The following is a 17,014-nucleotide window of genomic DNA, read 5'->3' as shown; positions in this document are numbered from 1 at the left end:
GCTCCTTGGAAATGGTATGGGGCAGTTGTACTTGTCCTATAGGGTCATTGTGAGTCGGAATCAACTCGACGACAGCAGGTTTGGTTTTGGTTTTGTTCTTATTGTCGGCATATACATTGTTCCCAGTTTTTTGCTTTTATAAATAAGGTACTATATATATCCTTGTCAATAAATATGTTCACCTTCCTGATTATGTCTTTATTCCAGATTCATGGATGTGGAATTGCTGGGTCAAAGGGAACATGCCTTTTTAAGTCTTTCACTATTTCCAGAAGATTGTGTCGGTTTACACTCCCACCTGCAGGGTATAAGAGGGCCTCTTTTCTGCACATCCTCACCAGCAGTGGGAATTATTAAAAAAAAATCTTTGCCAAGTTAATAGGCAAAAAATGGCATCTCAATTTAATCTGCATTTCTTTGATTACTAGAGCAGTTGAACATCTTTTCACATTGGCCATTTTTACGCTTTGGTTTTGTGTGTTCACAAGCACACCGGTTTAGTAACTCTTTTGTGTCTGTGTGTCTCCCATCTGAGCCGGTGGGCTCTACAGTGCTCCACTGGGTTCTGCAGCACAGAGGGGCAGTGGAGGGCAGTGGTCCAGAGCATGGACTCTGGACCCCTTACTCACTCAGCACGTGGCCTCAGGGAAGTGACTACTACTCTGAGCCTTGTCTGCCCCTCTGTAAACAGGAATGTAACACCTAACTCCCAGGCTGGGATGTACTTCCGCACTTCTTGGGATTCCATTGTAAATGGTAGCTGCTGGTGTCTGGAAGCTGTACATCCTGAGGCCCAGACGTGTGAGCTGGCAGTACTTGGCCTCCATGCTGCCTGGTGTCATTTTGGGTGGTCCACCCCCTTCACTGTCTGCTGTCACACAGGGACTTACCTGTGCGGCTGGAGCCCAGAGGACAGGCCCTGGGCCAGCATCACTGATTGCTTATGCTCTCAGGCTCCTCCCTGTCACCCCTGACCTAAGTTTCCCCACTCCTTACCTGGGCACAAGTATTTCAGCCCTGCCCTACCTCCTTTTGGCATCTGCCCCAGCAGGGAGCCGTCTGCCCTGCCCTGGCATTTGAGAGGTGGCTGAAGGGCCAGAGATATGGCTCCTGTCCTGGAGGGAATCCCCTCAGACTCTCTGACTGGGGTGAAAGGGCTGCCTTGTTAGGTTGGAAAAGAACCCAAAAACCCCAAACCCACTGCCATTAAGTTGATCCGATTTGAACTCATGGTGACCCCATGTGTTACAGTGTAGGACTGCTGCATAGTGTTTTCTTGACTGTAATCTTATGGAAGCAGATTGCCAGGTCTTTCTTTCATGGTGCCACTGGGTGGGTTCGAGCCATCAACCTTTTAGTTAGTAGCCAAGCACAAACTGTGCCACCCAGTGACTTCTCCCCAAAAGCCCCTTGCCCCCAGCTCTGGCCCTGACACTTTCCAGTCTTCTTTGGTCACTGATCACTCTCCTTCCCCCGTCATTGTCTTTGGCAGCTTTATCTTTTAAAGGATTGAAGAGGGTGAGAAGGGTCTTTTAGGCCTTGCTTGAGAGACTTGCTGGCGTTCTCTTAATTTAGAGGAGCCTTCTTGGATGAAAGTTTCTTTGGCATAGTCCTGGGGTATGTTTGTGTTTCTGGGGTGTGGGGGGCTTCTGATGAGGCTGGGGAGAGTGTGGGGCAGCTCCCTGCCCTTCCCATGCTTCCAGGGTGGGGGTGGAGCCATGGGTCTGAAGGAGCCCCTTCCATTCCTGGAACATAGCACCCGAAAGACTAAATGCTGACTTATCCTGTTGGTTTGTGTAACCTTGACCAGCTCTGGGCTTGGCTGAAGGGAGTGAAGCTGGAGGCCTCATAGATGCCAGGGGGTGAAGCCAGAGGGAAGCAGCCCAGACTAACCACTTCTGCCCCACCCCACCCCCTGTGAAGGCTAGGAAAGCTGGGGTGTGTGTAAGAATAGGGTGAAAGGATGGTTTGACTGGAGCCCTGGGATTGGGCCAGAAGGAGAGCCAGGCCATTCCTGAGAGACGACCACGGGGTCTAAGGAGGGTGAGGAGAAGATGAAGCTAGTTTGGGGCCTGGGGAATCAGAGTTAGTCCTTTACCCATGCCACACACATTGCAGGCACCCCCAAAGGCACTTGTGTGTATGCACATGCTCACCACACACAGGGCTCTTTGAAAGGAGGCTCCAGGGCTATCTGGGAAGCTTGGGCACAGGTGAGGGATTAACATACCCACAAAAGGGAACCCGGGCATGCAAGTCTATTTGCATGCCTTCCACCCTTGCCTTGTTCCCCACCAGGCCCAGCTTCCTTCACACTCGAGTCCCTGTCTCAGGCCCCACTCCACTGCAGCTTCGATGAGCGCACCCACCCACTCCTGCCTCTCGGCCTTTGCACCCTGCCCCCTACAGGACTGCCATTCCCAGTGTGGCCCTGCGAGCCCCTGCTTGCCCTGTGATGCCCACCCTCTGCCTCATCACCCCTGCCCCCAGCTGGGTACATGGTGGGGTACTCAGCACAAGCTGGCTAGGGGTGAGCCCGTCCTGAGCTGTGACGAGCACAGGGCCCCGCCGCCCAGCGTTCCTGTCTGAGTGGTAATTGAAGCCATTAGCGTGCCAGCCTCTCCCTCTCCGGGTAATGGCAGGAAAAGCTCTTCTCGCTCTGCACTCGAGGCGGCGGCTGAATCACTCCCCCTCCAACCCACCCTCCGCCACTGAGACAGGGAATCTGACATTTTCCCTTGTGAGGGAGGGGGAGCAGTGGGGGAGGGGAGGCAGGCCTTGATTCTTGGCCTTTCTCTTTGGGAGGTGGGGGGCGGAGGTCTTGGAGCTCCATCTGGAGTCATGGAGTCCCCTGGGGAGGTGGGTTCCAGCCAGGCAGGACAGTGATCAGGAAAGCACCAGGAAGAGACCAGACAGTCAGAGATGTGGGCGGGGCTCTGGTGACTGGTAGGTTCTGGAAGGGACAAGAAGGAGGAGGAGAAGAGGGCCACTGAGCAGGAATGAGCTGTTTCTGACTTTGTTCTAAGGGGCCTGGCTCAGGGGGCTCTGGGTCAGGAGGCGGTGCTTGCCCTGTGTTCAGTGGATAAAGCAGATCATGAGTACCCATGTGTGGTATGGGTGCTGTGTCCATTGTATAAGGCAGTATGTGTGTCAGGTGTGTGGTGCTGTGTGGACAGCAGGGGGTGTGCAGCAGGCAGTGTGTGTGTGTGTGTGTGTGTGTGTGTGTGTGTAGCAGGTAGTATGTTCAGCAGGTGGTATGTGCCTTACAGGCTGTGTATAGCAGCGGATACGCAGCTGCTGTGTGTGTGTTGTGGTGCAGTATGTACAGCAGGTGGTGTGTACCTTATGGGCTATGTGTACAGCAAGGCGGTGTACAGCAGGCAGCCTGAGCTGAATATGTGGTGTCAGTCTGGCATTGGTGGGAAGTCAGAGATGCCTGTCTGGGCTCATTGTTTCTGGGACCCTACAGATCCCTGCTCAGAGCTGGTGGTCAGCAGGGACAGCTGGACAGAGGTGGAGGTAGGGCGAAGTGGTCAGCTGAACTGTTCTCAGACAGCACCTGCAGTAACCTCTCCACAGTACCTCTGCAGCCAGGCCAGGAGGTTAGGTTGTACCAGACTTGGGATCCTCTCCTTTCCCTCCCCTGCCCCTGCCAAACCCAGACTCCCTTTTACCTCTGTCCGCCTGGCCTTGGCATCTGCTGACTGACCAGAACCAGCCCTCGCATACCACCTGGACTCAGGAATCCAGATGCCCGTGTGGAGTGCCTGGCTCTGCTTCCTCAGGGCAGGCTCTGGGGAGGCGCCGCTGTCAGGCATGTGGGTGGAGGCTGGGGAGCCGTCAGTGCTGGGCCTGGACTGCTGGGTTCTGCACTGGCTTTGCACCTGACTAGCTTTGGGACCTGTGGGGTGATGAAGGACCTCTTGAGACCCTCTGCCCCCTAGTCCCTTTGGAAACAGCCCCAGGGACACAAGGCCTGATAAGCAGGGTTTGACCCTGTCCTGAGGTGTTGTGGGCTGGGCTGGACCTGGAGCAGAGCCCACAAGGGAGCTTTTATTTGTAGGGCATGTGGGTGTTTTCCTGGAAGTCGTCTCTCCCTTCTCCAGCCCTCCTCCCTGCCCCAGGCCTGTCTGTCCCCTCCACCCTGTGGTGGAATGACCTGGCCCTGCCTGGGCCTAGGCCTGACTTTGGGGTGTGGGGAGTTTAGGTAAAGGGCTACCTCAGGTAGAAGATGGCTTCCCAAGTGGCAAGATGCACCCCTTCCTATTACTCGTGTATGTGTCTGGGTAGCAGGCCTTGTCTGCAGGAGCTGGGCCTGTCACCTCCCGAATTTGCAGCCACATAAGATGGGCCACCCAAACCTGGAACCCAAGCCAGCCTCTGCCCCTCCCTGGGCAGCTGAGGCATGACCTGCATACTTCTGGTTCAGATGCTGTGGTCTCTGTGACCACAGTAGCGTTCAGGACCGTGCAAGACATGAGGCTTTGCAACCAGGGTTCTGGGCCACAGTCACCTCTCACCTGGACCTCCTCACTGGTCTCAAATGCCAGAACCTCCCCACCCCAGCCAATCTGGGCCCCAGGCATGAGGATGGAAGGGGATCAGGTAGGTGGACACTGCAGGGAGGGCCTTGAAGTTTTCTTAGTATTTGGCATGCCCTCGTTTTTACTGGTTCTGATCTGCCTTCAGGGGCCAAAGTGGACCCCCTTCTAAATGGGTCCTTCTGTGGAGCAGGCAGTACTCCTGCCTCTTCTGTTAGCTGTGGACACTGGACACCTCCCATGTACCCAGCCTGGCCCCCCACCCCTGAATCACAGATGCCTACAAGGTCCTGTGGTGTGCATGCCCTCCTTGCTTACTCCCCTCTCCCCCAGCCTCATGCCCACAGTGGCTCTGGAACTGGTACCTTCAACTGCTGGCCAAGTTGGAGGTTTTAAATGTCCCTGGTGTACACATTCCATGTCTTTGGTAAGGTGTGCTCCCCGCCCCGCCCCCCCCCAACCAACTGCCAGGCTGAGGAACACGAGTTTGATCCTGTGGACATTAGGGAGCAGTGAGAGGATTTTACCTGGGGGAATATCATGATCAGGAAGGTCCCTGTGGGTGCAGATTGGCTGCTGTGGGGAGGTTCTGGCATTTGAGACCAGTGAGGAGGTCCAGGTGAGAGGTGACTGTGGTCCAAATGTAGGTAGTGGGTAGTGGAGGAAGGGGGAATGGATTAGGAGCTGTTTAGAAAGAGCAGTGACTACTTGGCTACCTGTGGGGTGGGGGAGGCAGGGGACTCTCGGTTACTTACTGGCTCTGAGGCTAGGTAGATGGTGGCACCCTTTTCTAAGATTCAGACCCAGGAGGAGGACCAGGCTTGAGGGGGCAGGGCAATGAGTTGGGTTAGAAATCTGTTAAGTCAGGTGTACACAGGCATCCAGGGATGTGTTGAGGAGCCTTGTACAGATTTGCTTGGCACTCCAGGTAGACACCTGGAGATAGAGTTTTGAAGGCCAAGAAATGGCAAATCTCAGGGAACCAGAACCAAGAGAGGAGAAAGCAGGCCCTGATGGAGCCCCAGGAACTAACTCCTGATGTTGGGAGGAGGAGTGGGTGCAGGAGATGGGTTAGGAGGTACCTGAGAGATAGGAGGAAAAGCAGGAGAGTGGGAGGTCATGGAAGCCAAGAGGAGAGAGGGAGGGAGGAGGGAGTGGTCAGCAGAGTGCGGTGCTGCCAAGAGGTCAGGCAAGATGAGCACTGACAAGCGTCCTCTGGAGTTAGCACCATGGAGACTTTATTGGCCTTGGTGGTGCACTGTCGGCAAGCAGTGGGTGTGGCAGCTGGACTTGGGGGAGGGGGGTGAGGAGTGAGTGGGAGGCTGTCATTGGTCTGGAGTGACTGGAAGCAGGGCCTGAACTTGTCTCCCTGGAGTAGAACTGAGGTGGGGGAGCCCCAGGAGGAGGGTACAGAACAGGCCAGAGAAGCCAGAGTGTGGGGAGGGTGTATGCTCAGGGGATGGCCCCAGGTTCATTTGGGTGTGTGTGGTGGTGGGCCTCACCAACCAGGTAGACTAGGGCAGTGTGAGACCCAGGGAAGCCTTGGGCGGGGGGCAGGCAGGGAGGGGGAGGCTGTGGCTGCTTTTGGCTCTCTCACTGCTGCCAACAGGCCCCAAACAGCTCAGATTCAAAAACAAAACAGTCTTTTAAGATGCCAAGTTTGATGAAATCCGAGTGCTGGAAGAGGTGGGAGTTTTCTCTTGGAAAAACAGCTGAAAATCGACACTGAAAGCTGTGAAGGGAGATGGGCCTGAGGCTCCCAGGCCCCCCTTCCTGCCTCAAAGACTGAGGGCTGGGCTGGGATCTTGGGCAGAGTATGGGAGCGGCCTTTCTGGGGGGTGTCCTGGCCCCAACCCTGCTGAGAATGGAGCTGCCTTAGGGACAGGGATGAGCTGGCCTTGGCGCTCTCAACATGCACCAGGGCTGGGGGAGCAGGCAGCCCGCCACCCACGAGATCCCTTCATGTGTCTCTGCACGTCCTTGGACTCTGTGTCTGTCTCTGCATGTGTCTCCAGGCGCACGTATGTGTCTCAGCATACGTGTACCTCTGCACGTCTCCACGTGTGTGTCCCTGGCTGTGCATGCACACGCCCTCTGGATCTGCTTGCATGTGTCGGTTTCCACAGGTGCTTGTCACTGCAGGTGCCCCACCACAAGCCCATGTAGGTTTCTATTTTTGCACCTGTCGCCTTCTGCTCGTATGTCTCTGTGTGTCCCTGGCTGTGCATATGTCTAGGTGTCTGTGTTCAGATAGGGTGAGACCAAGGCCTACACTCACACATGGGGGTGGGGGCCAGGCTCACAGATGGTGCCACCCCAGGGATCCTGTGTATGTGTGTGTGTGCGGGTGAGTGCCTGCATATGCACAGAGACGTCATGAAGCTGAGTAAACATGGGTGAGGAGGTCATGCTGACAGACGGTGCTGTCTGCCCGGGGACCCTGCAAGGCATCTCCATCTGTCAGCTTCCCTGGTGCAGCCCCCTCCCAGTAGCCCAGGCGCCTCAGGGCATCCCAGGCTAAGCTGGACAAAGGGACCTATGTTTGCTTTGTAGGGGGCCTCAGCAGCCTTCCTCCCCGAGTCATTGCAACCGAATGGTTGGTCTGAGCTGACCTCCTGTTAACCCCCAGCCTAGTCTCCATCAGGACTCAACACATCCCAGCTCCAGCTTCCCCACTGCCCCCCACCTCCACAGCCTTTGCTCAGACAATAACCCCACCCCCCAGAAAGCTCTCCGTGCCTACCATGCTCAAGTCCTTCCTAGTCTTGAATCTCCCTCCTCCTCCAGGAAGCCACCAATATAGCAGGTGAGCTGTGCAGGCAGACTGATCCAGTTTCACTGCAGCTGTGGGACCTCAGCCTAAGTGCCTGCCCCTCTCTCTGAACCTTAGTCCCCCATCCGTCTCTAGCACATACCCTGTCATGTTTCTCTGCCCAGTGGGGGCAGCAGGACCTCTCCAGAGATGGGAATGGGGGTTCCTGCTGCAGTGTCTAAAGACCTGTACAGTTCGGCATGGGAGCCATTCATGCACATGTGCGCACCCACTACAGGTACACACGGATCTGTGCCGGCAGACCCTCAGGAGTGTGTGTGCAGGCAAGTATGCATGCAGGCCAGCAGAATTCACAAACAGGCGTAGGGACTCGGGATCCCCGGTGCCCCCCAAGTCCCCCGAGTCCCCAGTGGGCTTCTCTTCCTGTCTTGTAGACTCTCATCAGGGGTTGGTGGGGCCCGGTCCCACGCAGATACTGCAGATGCCCGGCGCTGATGCTGCAGAGGCAGATGTGGAGATCTGTCGCACTGTGCTGGACACCCCAGGGGCCTCCAGCTACGTGTCGGTTGAAACGGGAAGCCTCAGAGGGGATGCCCTCGGTAGTTGGAGAGCGGGGACTTGAGAGGGGTCGCCGCGGCTCCACCCAGTCGGGGGTGGGAGGGGCGGCGCCAGCTCGGACTACGGTTGCGCGCTCCCGCATGGACACGTGCACGCGCAGCCCTTCCGCCACGGAGCCTGCCTCCCCGCCGTTGTCATGGTTACCCGGTGGCCTGCAGAGGGAGGGGCCCTTCTTTCCCTCCCACTCCGGCAACCCTTCCATCCGGAGGACCTGTTGTGAGGGGCCTTGGCGTGACCGGTATATTCCGGTGTTGGAACGTGAGTGCGTGTCCGCGGGTATCCACGTGTTGGGGACACTGGGACTCATTTTGCAGTAAATAAAAAGGCAGTGGCATGTGCAGGGGGTCTGCAGTAGAGGTGGAGTCCCTGAGCCAGAAAGCTGGCTAAGGGTGTGGTATTGGGGGAGGAGCTGAATGAAGGGGTGACCAGGATGGTTACTCAGCTCCCCTGGGGATAACCCTCATCTCCGCCCACCTCACCCTACTCCTTCCCACAGTTCCCAGGGTCTCAGCCCTGCCAGGCGCCGGTGTTTCACACTGATCCAGAGCAACAGGTCTGGGGGGGCGCGCCACCTGGTCTCATCCCAGCCCCAGCTGCGGTTTAGCTCTGTGACCTTGGGCAGGCTTCTTCATCTCTTAAGCCTCGCTACCTCATAGGGTTTTGGTAAAAATTAAATTATTTTGTAAAACATCTTAATGCAGTGCCTGTTGTTAGTTGCGGTCCCTTCAATTCCGATTCATGGCGACTCCATGTATGCAGAGTAGAACGGATCCATAGGGCTTTCAGGGCTGTGACCTTCTAGAAGCAGATCGCCTTACTTCCCAGCCACTTCTGGGTTGGTTCACACTGCCAGCCTTTTGGCTAGTAGTCAAGCGCTTGATCATTTGCACAGTGCCTAGAATGTAGTAAATGCTTCACAAATGTAACCCATTATTTCTCATATCTGGGCTTTCTCAGTTGTGATAGGTTTTGAGTGATCATGTGACATCAGTCTGAGGGATTTGCCCTGGGGCCTTGGCCTGAGTGGTTCAGGCTACTGTGGGTACTTGGAGAGGATCGTGAAAGGTTAAGTGTGCCAGTCTGGCAGGGGGATCCAGTATACACCAGCATGCCCGGCGCTTAGATCAGCCAGACACACGGCAGACGTCAGTACAAGGCTGCTGTCCTTGGCTGTGTATGAATGTGCTAGAGGCCCCTGCAGGGGACAGAAGGAAGAGATCACAGCAGGTCATTCCTGAGGAGCTGGAGTCCTCCTGCGAGACACACTTCCCCTCCCTGAGGTGGCAGAATGGCAGCCTTCTGAGTTCTGCCTAGAAGCCTAGTTGGCACAAGGGACTGGCTTTTGGGTCCCGCTGTTTTATGGACAGCTCTTCACACATGCCAGTTTGGGCTCTGGCGATGGTGCCTGAGGGATGATCTGAGCCAAGGACGGAGCCATCAAGGGCGCGATAATTGAGGGAGGAAAATTAATTGTCCTTAATTTGGCGTAAATCCCAAAGACCTTCCCCGTGTAAGGAATTCAGAGTAGATTCTTGGGACACAGGGCTACAGACATTTGTACTTCTTTCATTCTCTTTGATCAGTACTTTGTGGGTGGGATGGGGGCCACTTGACTCCTGGGCCCCAGTGGAGTGAATATGGCAAAGGCCTTGCAGCCATCACCCCTAACTGGAAGGCCCTGAGTATCCCTCACCATTGCTCAGGAGGGCTGAGCAGATAGGACTGAGATATGGAAAGAGCTAGACTGGTGTCTTAGTAGGCTAGGATGGCTCTAGCAGCCCTGAGTGTCCCCAAGCTGTTGGGGAGGCAGGGAGGGCAGTCTTCCTGTGAAAGTAAGTAGCACCAGGGCCGAAGGAAACTATTCTCCTGCTTGTATCCCCAAGACCTGCTTCATTTCCATCCTCCTTTTTCTTTTGCCACTGTTTAATATTTTCCTTTTAAAAATCAGAGCTAAAAGTCAGGGCGCTGTGGGATCATATTTACAGCCAAGGAGACGCTGGGTTTATATCCGGAATTTATAGGGCTGCGGCTGGGGAAACGTGCAGCCAGCTACTGGAAGAGGATGGGGAGGCAAGGCCATGCTGAGAGTCCTCCTGCTCCCTGGCCCTGAGACACCCCTCCCCCCCGCCTCAGTGGGGCTGTAATCCCTTTGGCATGCCCCCCTTGCAGCTGGAGCCTTGGCTGACTTCCCTCTGGGGTCTGGCAGCAGATAGAGGGACATCTTGCCCTTGCCTGTTGAGGCTCCTCTAGCCTCCTCGTTTCGTTTACCTTCCCCCTAGCCAGTCCCCCTGGGTCTCTGAGAGTCTTCAGAGAGGGCTGGCTCTCTGCAAGCCTTTGCTTTTTTCCCTTCTGAGGATGCCACGTGCCTTTTCCCTGGTATAGGAACCTGATCTCAGCAAGTGTGTCCAGGCACCCATCTTGTGCTGGGCATGCAGGAAGTACGGAGTGGTGCTAGCCTCTTGGCTTCTCCCAGTGTGGAGCCCAGCTCCCCCTGCAGGAGACTGATAAAGGACAAAATGTTCCCCTTTTCCCCATTGGGTGTGCCTAGCATTCACTTTGTGGTTTGGCCTTGGGAGGGGGGGGTGGGTGGCCACCTGGGAGTGGGGTGTAGGGGAGGGCTTCTCACTAGCCCAGGATGGGAAGGGGTGGCCCTGGACCGTGATCTCAGTACCTGTGTGCTCCAGTGGCTCAGCCCTTACTAGTTATAACAACATCAGTTAGTATTTATTGAGTGCAGGATTCTGTGTTAGAGTCTCTCCAATGCCTTTTATGTGCATTATCAGATGTAGTCCTCACAAGAGCTGGCTTTGCAAAGTAGGTACTCAAACCCTATTGTACAGACAAAAATGGAGACACAGAGAGGATAAGCAACTCTCAGGCCACATAGCTAGTTAGTGGTAGAGATGGGTGTCCCATTTTGGTCTGCACTAGGCCAGAGCCTGTCTTCCCAACCCCTTGACCTCATGCTTCCAGGAGCTGGGGAGTGGGCAGCCTTGCCTCCCTTACCCTCTGAGGCTGGTGTGGAGTCAGCGTGTTGTGGCAGAGGGCTGTGCCACTGATGTCTGCTGCTGTTGCTCTCACAGAAGTGAATCCTCCATGAGCCCAAAGCTGGGAGAAGGCAACCATGGAGGAGTTTTGCCTTCCTGCATCAACTTCTGGTGTCTTCCGAGAACTGCTTTATCTGCTAGCCTCCACATGCTCAGGCATGGTCCCCAGGCCTGTCTGTGGCACCAGCCAGGACTGAGTGAGTCAGGGTCGATGGTGCAGTAGAGAACAGGTCAGGGTCAGGACTAGGGATGGAGAAGTGATCATTGGTAGGGTAGGGGTACCCAGGATCAGGGCCAAACTCTGGGCTGTGACTTGGGGCTCTATTACGGGGTGAAGCTAAAGGCTGGATGCAGGTGTGTAGGGAACACTGTGTGTGCGAACAAGGGGGTAAGGACCAGAAAGCACAGGGCCTTCTGGCCGAGTTGTGGCTGTTGGTGCCACGTGAGCTGTGGGCTCCCTGCACCCTGGTGTCCCTGCAGCACTTTCTGCTGTGGCCAGCAGCATGTTGATCCTCCTCCTCCTCAGGGCCCAGTGATAAGTGCTGACACCTTCAGTCTGAGGCATTGCTTTTCAGACCTGGCAACTCCCTGGTCCGCTTGCAGCCCCAAGGCCCTGCAAAAGGGCAGGCCTGGGCAGTGGGATTCAGGACTCCGGATCCTTACATCTGCACAGGCTTCATGCTTTGAAGTCAGGGTTGGGGAGGGAAGAATTGTGAGGGTCCCAGCCAGCCTGGGAGTCCTAACAGGCAGGCAGGGCCAGTCCTAACACATTTGTCTGTTCTTTGTCTGCAGAGGAGCAGCTGCCCCCTGGGTTCCCCTCCATTGACATGGGGCCTCAGCTGAAGGTAGTTGAGAAGGCACGCACGGCCACCATGCTGTGTGCAGCGGGCGGGAACCCAGACCCTGAGATCTCTTGGTTCAAGGACTTCCTCCCCGTGGACCCTGCCACCAGCAATGGCCGCATCAAGCAGCTGCGTTCAGGTGAGGAGAGGGTGGGGGTCAAGGAGCCACACAGACGTCAAGAAAGTTGTCTGGCCAGAACTCACTACAGCCTTTCTTCTTAGGCCTGGGTGCCTAGGAGCCACGGATGGCCTCAGCCTGGGCTGAGGCTCCAGATCTGAGCAGAAGGCAACCAGTGGGGTGGGCTGGATCTTGCTATAGGCCTACCTTGTTCAGGGAAAAGCATGGCAGCTAGGGCTGGTCATCGGCTCTGCCTTTAACCTCCCCCCCCCGGATTGTCAGACTCCAGCCTTTGGGCCAGTCCTGTTCCTTGCAACACCTGTGTTGTGCCCAGCATGGCCTTGGGTTTTGCCAAGGTGTGTGGTGTATGTTCATCCTCTACCTTGCCCTGAGAAGGGGCCTGGATGGTGTTTGTCTTCGCTTCTCCGGATGACAGGGCTTAGCCGGGAAAAGAGGCCAAAGATGCCTGATTCATCAACCTTCAAAAGGCTGGACCTCAGGGGCCTGGAGCCAGGGGGACTCACTGCCAAGCAGGGTGACTGTGGCCCCATCCCTTGGCCACCTGTGTCCTCTGGATGTCTCAGTCGAGCCAGCTCGGAGTCCTGGGAGCAAGACTGCCGTCATGACCAGGCAGGAGGTGTCGCCCCATTGATCGATCTGCCAGCAAGGTTCCCGCCAGGATAATTGATTCAGTTTTTGTGGGAACAGAGCGGGAGGGAAAGGAGGCTCAGAATCAGCTAGGCTGCACTCTGTGTCTACATGGGCTTGACCAGCAGATCTTGTTCCAGAAGCCTCCTGCCAGTCATGAGATGGTGGGCCTCAGGCAGGATGGCCAGCGCTGGCCCAAGCCCCTGCTGCCCGTCAGCTGTGATGGCAACACCGTGAAGGAGGAGATGACTCAGCCCCTGCAGGCTCCAGAGATGCCCCTGCCACTCCCTGGGGTGCCAGCCCCTCCCCACTAACTCCTGCCAGGCAGATACCCCCGCGGTACCCTGGGGGAGGAGGGAGAGATGAGCTGCCCAGTAGGGGCAGGATTCTGATCCTAGCCATAGTCGCCTGAGACAGCCCACTAAGTGTTAGCTCATTTAATTTAATTAAAACTCAACAAGATGGAGGCAGCTGTAGCACAGTTAATTAAAACAGCCATAATCAAGGCAGGAAATGGTCCGGCAGCGTTCGCAGCCGCTGCGCAGCCCCACACAGTGGCCTGCATGGTTCAGCTCCTCTCCATTTCCTCGCAGGTCCCTCAGGCAGCTCCTGAAGCAGGCAGACGGTCTTCCCTGCAGGCCTGGACTCCTCCCCAGAATGCCACTGACCATCAGTGGCGGCAGTTCTGGGCAGGCACACCATCACACGCATTTATTCATCAAGTATTTATGTAGTGCTTGCTCTGAGCCAGGCCCTGTGCCACCCATTCACTGCCCTGTAGGCCACTTCCTGCCCATTGCTCCCCTAATGCTACTCAAACCTTATCCTCCTTGACTGCTCGGCAACATTCAACATCCCTCCCTCCTTGACCACTCCCTCCCCTTTTCCTGGGCTTCCGGGGCTTACCCTCTTCTGACTGCTCTCCTGCTTCTGTGATTGCCCCTTCTCTGTCTTCCTCTGCTGGTCCTTGCAGTCGGGGAGCCAGTGAACCCCTACCCTGGCTCCGTTGACACTCTCTACTCTCTCCTTGCCTTTCCTGGGCAAGCTCACCTATTCCTGTAGCTTCACTTACCTCCATGCCAGCAACTCCCAGTTCTGTCTCTCTAGCCCAAACATCTTGCCTGAGCTCTAAACCCAACAATCTGCGTCTGGACGTCACCTTAGCCATGACGAGGGGGTGATCTCCTTCCCAAACAGCTGTGCCCTTCTCTTGCTGACCTTCTGTCACTGAATGGCAGCATTGTCCCCCAGTTTCCCCAGCCTGAAACTTGGGAGACACCCTGACCCTTCTCCATTAAGGAACCAAGTCCTCTTGATTATCACCCACGTCTCTCAGATTGGTCCACCTGTCTCCTTCCACTGCCTCAGCCGTATCCCAGGTCCCCAAACCCTGTCTGTAGTCTCCCCTGAATCCATCCTCCAGCAGCTGTCAGAGTTATCTGCTGTGTCTCGCTCTTGCTGTGACCACCTCAGTGGCGTCTCATTGCCAGCATGATCAAGCACATGCTCCTGAGCAAGACACACAGAACCCTTGATTTTCCCCTGCTCATGTCTCCAGCTTTATCTCATGGGTCTGAGCTGCATCACCTACTAGGCTGTGTAGCCTCAGCTGAGTTATTTAAGTTATCTGAGCTTCAGTTTTCTCATCTATAAGAAGAAGCTAATAGTAAGAATTAAATAAGACAATGGCATAAAAGCTTTAGTTTAATGCCTGGCCTATAATAGGCTGAGCTGTTCTTCTCTCCTGCCACTCCCCCTCCCCTCTTCCCTGCACTGGCCGCGCTGGCCCTAGCTTCGCCCACCTCCTGGCTCTCCTCTCACATTCTGCTGCTGAATCTGACTGTCCTCTGTGCAGTCCCCCTGCAGAGCCCAGCATAAGCCCAGCTATAGGACAGGTGTCTCTGAGCCCTTGTTGAATGAATAATTCCGTGAACACGACCACTCCAAGCTTTGGACCTTGTCCCTGCAGACAGATGTGCACTTCTACTTTTCAGATCCATAGAAGACCTACCTCCTTGTTTGATCTTTCCCGCCATGGAAGCTGTGACCTAAGGGTCCTGGGCCCAGGTTCCAGCTCCTGGGATGGTGTGAGATGGCACCTGAAGGGCCTTTGTTATCCCACCTCTGCAGTAACAGACGGGACTCTGCCCCATCACTGCCTGACCCTGGCCCCTGACCCTTGTTCCCATCGAGAAGGGGGATGGGCTCTTCCATGTACGTTTTACAGGGACATCCTTCATGGAGTGGAATCAGGCCCTGGGCACTTGGCTGTTTACAGGGACCTTCACCGTTTACGTATCACCGACAGTTTACAAAGCGCCTTCCCGTCTTTTGTTGCAGTTACTTTTCCTGCACCCCTGTGAAGTATGGTAGGCTGTGATTATCATGCCCACTTTGCAGCTGATTTAAGGGAGTCACCTGGGGTCACACGTGGAGATCCAGGGCCTGGGGGCATTCCTGAGGGCTCACCCAGAGACTTCTAGCATCACATACATGGAACCTGGGGACCTGAGAAGCAGCTGGACCCCACTAAGGCCCCACAGCTCCAAAGTCCTGTCCTCTCCAGACCTCAGGCCATTGCCAAACAGTACCCAGAACCCCTCAGGCATTCTGTGACCTGAGCCACGGTACATCTCAGGGCTTGGCCCCCAAAGCAGGAGCCGGGCAGGAGGGCAGCTGGAGGCATGCGCGGCCCAGGTGTGAGGTCACAACAGGCACTTTCCTCACCAGAAGCGACATGCTGCCACCACAAGCCCCTCTTGGAGAATCTGAACTCAAGACCCCGGGTGGGCCCAAGAGGAATGGGACAGACTTGAAGGATTAGAAATTAAGTCACAAGGAGGAGGCACTGTCCCAGGAGCAGTGAGCAGAGGCTGACCTCCAAGGAGGGCTCAGAGCCCCTGCTGGGTCCTAAGGGAGCTGTTGGCCCTCAGACTTTGCCAAGCCTGAACAGGGCCCTGAGGAGACTCCTGAGCTCCTGTGGTCCTCTCCTCTTAGCGGCTGGACGTCCAACCCCTGACTGAGTGAGCCACATCCCCATCACCATAGAGGACAACCTAACTCACTGTGTGCTTGTGCTCACCCAGAGAGCAGTCTCCTTCCACATCCCCCAAGACACCGGAGCTGAGACGGAAGAGCTTTAAGAAGAGATCCCCATGTCTGGCTGCAGCAGGAGGCCACTGGCCCCAGAGGCTGGGACCCAGAGAGTCTCCAGAAGCAGGCCTGAGGGCTGAAACCCTGACTTTGGTCCACCCCATTCTGCTCCCCATCAGCAGGTCCCTGCCAGGAGGGCACACTGTCAGTGCTTGGCCATGATTTCCCTGTAGCCCTGAGCATACTGGTGCTTCTCAGGGGCATGAGCACAGCCCCAAGTCCCCTTCAGTCCCCCACACCCATCTTATAAAACAGAAAAGGCAAATTATTCTTAGTTTGGTGACAAAATTACTGTTCTGAGAGGTTCAGAGGTTTGTCGTGCAGCAGGTTAGATTTTGGAAAAGCTGAAGCCGGAAGCCAGGGTCCCAATCCTGGACTGTTTACACTGCCACCCCTTCCCCAGGCCCTGGCCTAGACTCCAGGAATTGATCAGCAGTTCTCAACTTTTTGGTCTCAGGACCTCAAATTGTAAAAATTAGAGGACCTCCAAGTGCTTCTGTTTGTGTGGGTTATATATTTATCAGTATTTACGTTATTAAATATCAAGACTGAGAATATTATAAATATTTATTAATTCATTTAAAAGTAACTTTAAAACCCATTACATGTTAACATGAATAACATTTTTTAATGAAAAATAGTTATATTTTCCAAAACAAAACATTTAGTTAGAAGAGCAGCATTATTTTACACTTTTGCAAATCTTTTTCATTTTGGGCTTAATGGAAGACAGCTGGATTCTCATATCTGCTTCTGCATTCAGTCTGTCGCGATATCACATGTCACGTAGCCTCTGGAAAACTCCACTGTGTACGCAGAGAATGAGAGCCAAAAAGACAAATAATGTCTTAGTGTTATTATGAAATTAGTTTTGACCTTGTGGACCTCCTGAAAGGGTCTTAAGGACTCCCAAAGGCCCCTGGACCACACTTTGAGAATCACAGCGATTATTCTTCCCAGGAAATCTCTGTGCACCCCATTAAACACACACAGCAGGCCCCAACAGCTGCCCCTGCCTTCTTCCCAGCCTCTACTTCTGCAGGGCAGCCTTGTTCAGTGGGAAGGCTATGCGTCTTAGAGCCAGACAGACCTGGTCAAATCCTGCCTTGTCACTTGCAAGCTTTGTGACCTTGGGCTTTGGGCAAGTCACTTAACGTTTCTCAACCTCTGTTTCCTTATTTGTAGGTAGAGATGGACAATCCACCGCAGGCAGGTGTTGTCAGGTCCCATGAGACAGTGATCAGTGTTTGTGTTGTCACAGACTTCCCACCCCT

At 55.1% G+C, this 17,014-nt stretch overlaps 1 protein-coding gene across 6 annotated transcripts in view; it reads left to right on the top strand.

Annotated features, from left to right (window-relative positions):
• The window catches only part of PTPRF (protein tyrosine phosphatase receptor type F), an 80,772-nt gene that overhangs the window by 12,071 nt on the left and 51,687 nt on the right, over positions 1 to 17,014 (top strand). For all 6 annotated transcript variants that reach the window (XM_023727005.1, XM_023727003.1, XM_004371848.2 and 3 more), the window contains exon 4: positions 11,772 to 11,960. In XM_023727005.1, coding sequence (XP_023582773.1) covers positions 11,772 to 11,960 — 189 coding nt within the window. The remainder of the gene's footprint in view (positions 1 to 11,771; positions 11,961 to 17,014) is intronic.

The sequence above is a fragment of the Trichechus manatus genome, unplaced genomic scaffold (genome assembly GCF_000243295.1).
Source record: "Trichechus manatus latirostris isolate Lorelei unplaced genomic scaffold, TriManLat1.0 scaffold00015, whole genome shotgun sequence".
NCBI classification, from domain to species: Eukaryota; Metazoa; Chordata; class Mammalia; order Sirenia; family Trichechidae; genus Trichechus; species Trichechus manatus.
Note: the sequence above shows the minus strand (reverse complement) of the source record. Positions and strands in the feature narration are given on the sequence as shown.